At 34.3% G+C, this 9,469-nt stretch overlaps 1 protein-coding gene across 2 annotated transcripts in view; it reads left to right on the forward strand.

The window, feature by feature from the left end:
• The window catches only part of LOC107090729 (ras-related protein Rap-1A-like), a 15,744-nt gene that overhangs the window by 4,583 nt on the left and 1,692 nt on the right, over window positions 1-9,469 (forward strand). Inside the window, exons 3-9 of one of the 2 annotated variants that reach the window (XM_015384283.1) lie at window positions 872-959; window positions 1,176-1,244; window positions 1,356-1,412; window positions 1,515-1,655; window positions 7,776-7,841; window positions 8,178-8,321; window positions 8,511-8,630. In XM_015384283.1, the coding sequence (XP_015239769.1) occupies window positions 903-959; window positions 1,176-1,244; window positions 1,356-1,412; window positions 1,515-1,655; window positions 7,776-7,841; window positions 8,178-8,321; window positions 8,511-8,600 (624 nt within the window). In that variant the 5' untranslated portion in view covers window positions 872-902 and the 3' untranslated portion in view covers window positions 8,601-8,630. The remainder of the gene's footprint in view (window positions 1-871; window positions 960-1,175; window positions 1,245-1,355; window positions 1,413-1,514; window positions 1,656-7,775; window positions 7,842-8,177; window positions 8,322-8,510; window positions 8,631-9,469) is intronic. The other variant, XM_015384284.1, reaches the window with a different exon arrangement.

Genomic DNA, 9,469 nt, shown 5'->3' on the forward strand with positions numbered 1-9,469 from the left:
CAGTGACACCAAGGACTCAGCCATGTTGAAAGTGAGTCAGCAGTGCTATCTGGTGAGCTGGAGAGAAACTGTTTGTTGCAAATGTACAACTAAGTCCTTCTGTTGTACTTCTGAGTAACGAAAGCTCTTAAAATATGGAATTGGAGTAATTAGCTAAGTGGCATTTAGCTGTTGCAAATCTGCAACATCTGCCTGGAGAGGGTTAACTCTGGTTTTATAAGGCTATTCACCTCTTGAATCTTTTTACAGAAGAGATTTGTTCAGCCACCTTAAAATTGAATTAGATTAACTGATCCAGAAGGTATTAAAGTAGACTGGAATTAATTATATTTTTTAGGTTGAAGTATATGTTTAGGATCATCAAAGTAGTAAATGGACTAAAATGTAGAGCAAATTATTTGATTCAAAATAACTACATTTTGGTTGATGCTTGTATTTATTGTATATTTTTTTTCCTTTTTTTGTTTTGAATATGATTGTAAGTGTAAACATTTATTGTCATTAGACTTTTTGAATAATGGGCAAAGATATTCAATCAAAGCACCAGTTACATTTTTAAGGATTTTCAGTGGATATTTTCTTTTCCAAACAATTTTATTACATTCTTGAATTTGGCCAAAGCAATTGTGACCTGTAATATTTAGTTATATGATTTGAGTTATAGTTGATTAGTGACTATTTCTGGGATTTTATTAAACTGGCCATTCATGTGGATGTCATAAATGTGTTTGTATTTTTTTCTATAGCACAGAACAGCCTAGTTTCCCCATGTACCACGTTTCCATTCTATGTCTATGGGGAAAAAAACAGGACAGGGGAATTTTTTTTCCATCTCTAACTAATATCCATCTTTTCCTTTATCTTTTTCCAGACTCTTGTGCTGTCCAGTAAGGTCACCCACCATGCGTGAGTACAAGCTAGTCGTGCTTGGATCAGGAGGTGTGGGAAAATCTGCACTGGTAAGTCATTCTGGAAAAAAATAATTAATTAATTTCCTTAGTTTAATTTTACTTAATGTTTTTTTTATGTTGGTTATGTTCAAATTATTGAATTAACACTCATTTGAAATGTTATTCAGAGTTTAAAAATTATATGATTTTGTTGAGATATTAACTATTAATTTAGCACAGTGCTGGTGATTTACTTAACTTTCTATTTTTCTCTGTTGTTTCCAGACAGTCCAATTTGTTCAAGGCATTTTTGTGGAGAAGTATGACCCCACTATTGAAGACTCTTATAGAAAGGTATAATATTAAACTATCACCTTTTAAAGCCTCCTTAAATACATTTTTGGTTAGCTATATAAACGGTTCCTTTGATCTCATGAAAATATTCTTGCCTTTCTAATACAACAGCAAGTTGAAGTCGACGGGCAGCAATGCATGCTGGAAATCCTGGACACCGCTGGAACAGTAAGCCTGGCCGAACTCTGCGTTTAGATGCAAATGTTTTTTTGTTTTTTTTGTTTTTTTTTGGTTCACTGATGCCATCTCTCCTTGATCATCGTTCTGTAGGAACAGTTCACAGCTATGAGGGACCTGTACATGAAAAACGGGCAAGGCTTTGCTTTGGTGTACTCCATCACAGCACAGTCAACGTTTAATGACCTACAGGACCTGCGGGAACAAATCCTGCGAGTAAAGGACACAGAGGATGTAAGTGTATCTTATTTTTGAAATAGGCACCCTAAATGCTCTGTAGGTTTAAATGCATTATGTGAATCTGGGAGCTTAACTTTTTGGATTTGTTTAAAGCGTGAATTCTGAGATCTCTTATTCAAATCATGTAGATCTAGGAGCTCTGCCGTTGTATTAGTTTTTATATAACCTTCGGTACATCCCCGCATATGCCTGGATATCAAAATATGTCTGCTCACATTTCCATTTGCCTGATCTGGTAGACTCTGTCTTCAGGTTCACCCCCCCGCTTTACTAGACTGACTGCTGTGGAGGTTTGCTGCGAGGGGGCTGAAGGTCTATGACGGGGAGGAAATGTCAGAGCTGTTAGATACGATCTGCTTTTTTCAGTCTTTGTAGCTTCATCTCTTGTTTTAGAGGAAGGATGTGCAATGTTCTGAATCTGTTCTCCGTTTATTTAGTACCGGTCGAATAGCACCTCTGTCATGACTGAAGCTAAAAAATATGATTTACAATCCTAGCTAACACTATTTTTGCTCAACCTTCACACTGATTTATCAATTTACATAATGACTGATTTTGTAAAAACATTGTTAATATATATATGCTCTGCCATATAACAAATATTAATAAGTACAGCTTAGAATAAATGCTCTTAATATAGGTGTTAAGAGATAAAAAAAAAAACTTTATTTAACATATTGTGAATCTTTAATATAAAATGAGTATCCAGGAAATGGTAAAATGCGTTTTCAAGTGCTACAGGTTTTTCCCTAAACCATTTATTTAACATGTATAATTTACATCACTATGTAACAAACATTAAATAGTTATATATATGTATTATTTACTATTTATCTTTCATTTTAACTATGGGATGTAGCCCTGCCCCTGGTGTTGATTTTGTTTTGAGATTAAACATGTATCGTAAAAATGAGACAGAGGTACCAAGAATCTAATCTAACTTTTGAGCTTGAAGTAGGAAACTGTATAATTAAGTTTTCATATAAATATGATCAGCTGTATGTTGCAGACTTTTCTTTTTCAGATTCATTCGACAACTGTGACCCGTAGAAATGAGGGAAGAGACAACAGTTGCAAGCATTCAAAACATAAAGCAAGGCATTTCTCAGGAAAGCAAATGTTGACAGTAATAACCTTTATGAGTCATTCCCAGGTGTGTTCTGCTTTGGTTCAGGTTCAGGAGCCTGTCTCACTGGTTATTGTACAGTGCGTTGCCAAAAGCATTAGGTCAGATGACATACAAACACACTTGGATGTTAAAATGACTTTCATGTTGTCAGGTTTGTAAAGTTTGATGCAGGAAGACTTGACTGGCCTGACCACAACCCTATAGAAAAAATTCTGACCCCAACATTATGGTTTACAGAACAGTTAAAGTTACTAATGCTAAATCAGGGGTTGATGTGCAAAATAGACCTTTTAGATAAAGAATAGGATGTCATTTAAGTTCATCTACATGTTATGATGTATTTAGATAGCTAGCTTATAGTATTGAAATATATTACACTACAATTACGATGTCAGAATAAGGTTCAAGTATGAGTTAAATAAAAAAAAAAAATCATAACTTCACTTCCAGTAAGCTTTGGGATTAACTATGGTTTTTATTGATTAGCTAATAATTTTCAACTAATTTATGAATCCAGTAATCCTTAACTGCAGTGTTCACACTAAAACTGAAAGAAGATCCAAGCAAATAAGCCAAAATGGTTCAAAAACATAATTTATCTTTAAAGTGGAAAACCCTTTTTTGTGTTTGATCCGAACTTCTCGGGTGCAATAATTTAGCTTTGCTTTGTTCAAATTCAGTATTATGGTATCCTATTTATCACGTCATTCCATTACATTATTTTTAGCAGTAAGTTAATTGCATTCATACAGTATTTTTATAAAATCTCACACTTATTAATCACCCATTCTTGCACTACCATATGAAAGCTTGATTAACGCACAAATATTTTTAATCAATGATCAAATAGTTTTTATTAGTTTTTCATATTAAACTAACAGACATCCCGTCCAGGGCATACAAAACAAAACAAAAAGACTCCATATTTACGTCACACAAACATCACAAAAAAACAAAAAAAATCAACGCACAAATATTTTTAATAATAATCAAATTGTTTTTATTAGTTTTTTATATTAAACCAACAGACATTCCGTCCAGGGCATACAAAACAAAACAAAAAGACTCCATATTTACGTCACACAAACATCACAAAAACAAACAANCCAACAGACATTCCGTCCAGGGCATACAAAACAAAACAAAAAGACTCCATATTTACGTCACACAAACATCACAAAAACAAACAAAACAAAAAAAAAAAAAAGAAACAAACAACGCACAAATATTTTTTATTCTAACCGAGAACCGTTTCTATATTTGGTTCTCAAATATTAGAACTGGAATAATCTCACAAACTAAACACTGAACTTAATTTACTTTCTAAATTTGATGTTTTTTGTGAGAATATAGGAGGCTATACAAATAATGTGTCATATTTTTCTTTGACATTGATAATCCGGCCATTTTAAGCTCATTTTATCTGGAGTTTCTTTTGTCTCTCATTCTCTCTTTCTATTAGAACTGCTTTATAATTTTACCAGATTTTAAATAAAATAGTGAGTCAGAGGTTTTGACTGGAAGGTATTCACTGATACTTTGTTCTTAATGCAACTACATTTAACATTAGGGATGTAAACAAAAGTACTCCAATTAAGATTAATTGTCCATTTATAGTTTATTAGATGAATATTTTTCCATTCGATAAATGATACCCTCTGCATAAAAGGAATTTCTTTCAGAGTTGTAGTATTATTGGAGGTCGCCGGTGTTCAATAATATGCAGAGCCTCACTCTTATTAGCAAAGAAGGTAATGCTACAGCGGAGGCATGCTAGAACAGAAACCTCAGTCATTTCAGGAGCCGGTCTGGGATTTTTTACTCTTGAATGGCATCCAGGATGTAGAAGGTATATTATGCGATAAACTCGTTGTCGTCTAAGCTGTGCCTTTATAGCCGTGTTGCATGATGGAGAATTCTTAATTTCTCTGCTGTTCTTAAAATGCGAGGATTTGATGATAAAACGGTAGCGGGCATTACACAGAAAATTTGCTACATGAAAGAAGAATAGCAACAAGCACATTGGATTAGGAAGCCGTTTTTGATTTAACGCTCTTCATTGTGTTGAGTTTTAAGACTCTTCTAAGAGCAACCAGAACAACCTGTTCACAAGCCAGTAACCACAAAATTTCTCCTACCAGATTGTTGGAATATAAAAAAAGAAAGAAATCACAGCTACCGTCCATTTTTTTAAAGGAATTAAACAGTCTTGTAGATATCCCCTGTCTCTGCCTATGATTTGTATTTCTGTTCATTGTGAATAGTTGTTGTTCCACATATTTTATTTGTATTTTTTCCCAGTTTTTTTATCTTATTAATATGTTTCATCATGTATAGAAAATGTCTTAGTTTAGTCAGTGTTTAACACATTAGTTAAAAATATATTATATGCACTATTTTGTTTTTCTTTAACTCAGCATTTTGTATAAATAATATTTCGCCTTGGAAAGATCCTCTTGATATGAGAGAAAACAGGTTTTCAAGAACACGGATGCTTATCTATTAATCGTTATTTGCAGGGTTGCAAACAATGATTATTTAGCTAATCGATTATTCTACTTTTTTATTTTTTTTAGATTAATTGTTTAATAATTGGATATCAAAAGTTTCCTTAAAGTTTTTTTTTTACAGAATGAAACCAGGTTAAACTGGATAGAGCATATTGACAGGAAAAGGTTTTTCTTTTATCTTAAATGCAAAATATTTATAATATTGTTTACAATTGGTATAGTTACTGCTCTAAGTGGGTCGCTCTATCAGCTAAAGGCATGTTTTAGTCTATACTAGTTAACAATTAATCGATCAATAATTTAGTTGACGATTATTTTAATAATTGGGTTATTCTGATTAATTTAGCCTATTTATTATTTGATTGATAAGATTAATTAACTTAATTCATTCATTGATAATTTGCATCCTTATTTAACATACTTTATGAATGTTTTCAGAAAAGTAAAATAACTAAATTTAGTCAAAGACTAGTTCTGTGCTGTTATTTAACTTTTACTTACCTTTATGGTGCTCTGAGAAAAGTTAAAAGGGAAAGACTGCAGTGAACTCCTGCTTCCTTCCTCTACTGTCTCTACAGTAGTCCATCCAGCTGCGTTATGGTAGAAATTATATGTTCCTTAAATATATTTGAGAGGAAGTATATTTGTTTTCTTGCCTGTAAAAAATAATGCTTAGTCGGTAAATTATTTTGTCTTCCGCTCTATTTGGCTCGAGTCGAAAAGTTAATTTCGGACCCTGCATGTAGGCTTTAAATAGAACATTAAAATGGCCTTTTGGCCAGTATGAACGATGTTACGCATGCCTTCTCTTTATCTGGTCACCTTAACTCTCAGCCCGTGGCTTTTCTTTTTTGATCTATTAAAACCAATGAGTTTTCATTTAAAATGTTGTACTTTTTTTACCTCCAAAGTAAACATCTCTTGGTCCATGGTGTCTTATGCAGCGAGGTTCTCTGGTGGCTCTGTGTTGGAGCTGCAGGTAATGTTTTGATGTTTTAGACTGAACTGCGACCCACGTAGGGTTTACATTTGAAAAGCCACTGGATCCACTTAATGTTTAGCAACTTACTTCCCTTCTGAATATCCACTCTACTCCAGATGATGAGGACTTGAAGTGTCAAGTGGGAAAAATAAACCAGCCACAGTCACACACGATTCTGAGATGCTTCAAGGACGCTCCTCGGTTCACTGGGTGGAGCCGCGCTCATTGGCCAGATTGGCTGCGTCCAACTGCAGCAGTGGCACGAGGATCCCAGGGATAGACTCAGGTTCTAATAGAAAGTGATATTTCTAACAATCAGATTGGATGGTTTGTGTTGCTTTCACTTTCATTTGAGAGAGGAGAGCGGTGCGTATTGTTCAAATAGTTAAACAAGTACAATATGTGGATAAAAGCTGGAACCAGAACCGCACACACAGAAATGTTCTCCACAGTCATCAAACTCTTGGCTTCCATAGCTTATCTTGTACTTTGCATAAAGTAGCTTTAAAAGTCTGACCTAAAACTTTCTCTGTTTACAGAGAACAGAATACAGCAATATTTATAGTCCTATAGGAGCCCGGTTCCATCTGGTCATGCAGAAAAAAAACGTAGCATAACTTATCAGTCATATATAAAATGTTATACGTCTAATAGGAAAAATACCTCCATTTCATTTGGACCAGTTAAAGCTTGGCAAAGCTCTTTAAAATGTTGTTTATATGTAATTATTTCTGGTAAATATTGTTTCCAAAATAATGACATATTAACTTATCATATTTCATCAGTATCAGAAATGTTCTTTGGTGGTTTTGGGATTAAAAGCATCTTAAAATGAATTATTGGTCAGTTAAATAGCCGATTAGCTAAGAATCATCTCCTCCTTGACAGTGTTTGCACTGGTAGGATTACTCATTTTAGAAAGCTGGTTTAATGTTAAACTCTTAATAAGTATCCATCTTTTCATTTCCTAAAGGACTGTTGCTGCAATAATAAGTGTCAAGATGCTAAACAATCTTAAAGGAAACGAATCATTATAGATTGTAATGGTGGAGGACAGGAAGGATCTTCAGTAGTGGTCAGCATTACAGCGGTTCTGTAGAATCATATGACTGAGGGTATAAACTACTGTTTATGATGTAACAGGAAGACGACGCTCAGGATTGTTTTTCAGCTCTTTATTTAATGAGGAATCATGATCATTTCTGGAGGTCAATCTGGTCTTTTGTAAACAAACGTCTCTTTCCTAAAATCTGCTCCAGTCACTATTTTAAAGCGACATAGTGATAATATTCCCTCACAAGTTGAATCAATAATTGTCTCCTACATCACTGTTGATGTCGCCCCTCTGGGTTGGCATCAGACCTTAGGAACCGCTGCTGTACGACATTTTAAATGTCGCTTTACTCTAATTCTGTGTTTGTGTGTGATTGATTGTAACGGCTGCACAACATACATTTCAGCATCTGAAAGCACCTGTGTCTGTCTCCCATTAGGAAAAATTCCATCAGAGTGGAAGAAATCGAGAAGAACATGGGAACGTCTCTCCACAGGGCTTTAATGTCAGAGTAAAATAAAAACTGTAAACTAGCCAGAAGCTCCTGCATCAGAGGTTTTTGTTCAGCTCTTAAAATCTGATTGAAAATGAGGAAAATTCTTTAAAAAGTAACTTTGACATGATAACATCCATAAAGCTGGACTTTATACTCTGATTTAGCAGCAAAGGTCACTTCTTTACTCAGTGGGCTACTTTTTATTTCTTTTTATAACTCGGTTTTAGAGCTTGGGAAGTCATGGGTACAGAAACTAACTTTCCCTTTGATCTCACTCATCAACGAACCAATCCTGAAAATGCTGAGTAAATAAAAGCGTGTGTTTTTTACCGTTTGATCCATCAGGTTCCGATGATCCTGGTGGGGAACAAGTGTGACCTGGAGGACGAGCGTGTGGTCGGCAAGGAGCAGGGTCAGAACCTGGCTCGTCAGTGGAACAACTGTGCCTTTTTAGAGACTTCAGCTAAATCAAAGATCAATGTTAATGAGGTAAAATCTAAATTAACTTAAAGGAAGCTTTTGTTTACGCACGTTCACTTAATTATGCATTTCACCTTAAAAATATTGAATACATGTTTGGATACTTTTTAATAATTCAATCCAGGATCTTTGATTTCTTTCCATGTTGCCCAAAATGCTTGATGGATGTAAATAAATAAATAAAAATCTCTGTTTCAGATTTTCTATGATCTGGTGCGGCAGATCAACAGGAAAACGCCGATGGAAAAGAGGAAGACAAAAAAGAAGTCAGGTTGCACACTGCTCTAAAAATGCTCTCCCACGGTTGCTCCAGGCCAGGTGAGGGGGAGGTTGGACTAAATTTATTCCAGACGTGAACATGGCTGCGGGGCTTTCTGAGCCCTGAGTTGTTGCCGAACATTTAAAGCATGTTTCTAAGATAGTTATATCGATTGATTATGATGAGCAAAGGTTCTTTTCATGCTTTTTTATTCTGGGGAAAAAACATAACAGTGAAAAATGTTTTATGAGTAAAATTGAAAGATAAGAAGCACCTGAGACATTTACTGTCATTTATTGTTCTGATGCCTTTCTAAACATGTTAAAGGAAAAGATGGGCTGGTTGGTGTTGATTTGTTTATTTATTATTAGGATCCACATTAGCTATGCTTTACACCCAGCTACTCTTCCTGGGGTCCACATCATTAAAATACAGTATACAATGTAAATTCATGAACATGTTTGACAGATGACAAATATCATATACATATCAATAAGATTAAACATTCATAGAAAATGGGAAAGTTAGAATTTAAAATTGTAACATTTTATGAATAAGTTACAATAAATTAGAATATGAAACTATTTCATTTATAGATAAGTTGCTCCTAAAAACTTCTTAAGTTGTATTTTAAAAGCAGACTTATGTACAATTTTTATGAGAATTAGTTGATGAGTTCCATTCTTTCATTGCTCTGAAAGTAAAGGTGCATTTGAGAAAATTAGTTTTCGCCCTAGAAATTTCAAATCGTCCTTCAAGTGCATGTCTTGTGGCATAACCATGAGAGTCCAAATTATTCTTAAATTGAACAAACAGAAACAGTTGATTCTGGAGTTTCAAGATTTTTCCACGTTGAGAATAATAACGAAGCTAGTGCTCTGTCATGAACCTTTAGCCA

The sequence above is a fragment of the Cyprinodon variegatus genome, unplaced genomic scaffold (assembly GCF_000732505.1).
Source record: "Cyprinodon variegatus isolate N-32 unplaced genomic scaffold, C_variegatus-1.0 Scaffold309, whole genome shotgun sequence".
NCBI classification, from domain to species: domain Eukaryota; kingdom Metazoa; phylum Chordata; class Actinopteri; order Cyprinodontiformes; family Cyprinodontidae; genus Cyprinodon; species Cyprinodon variegatus.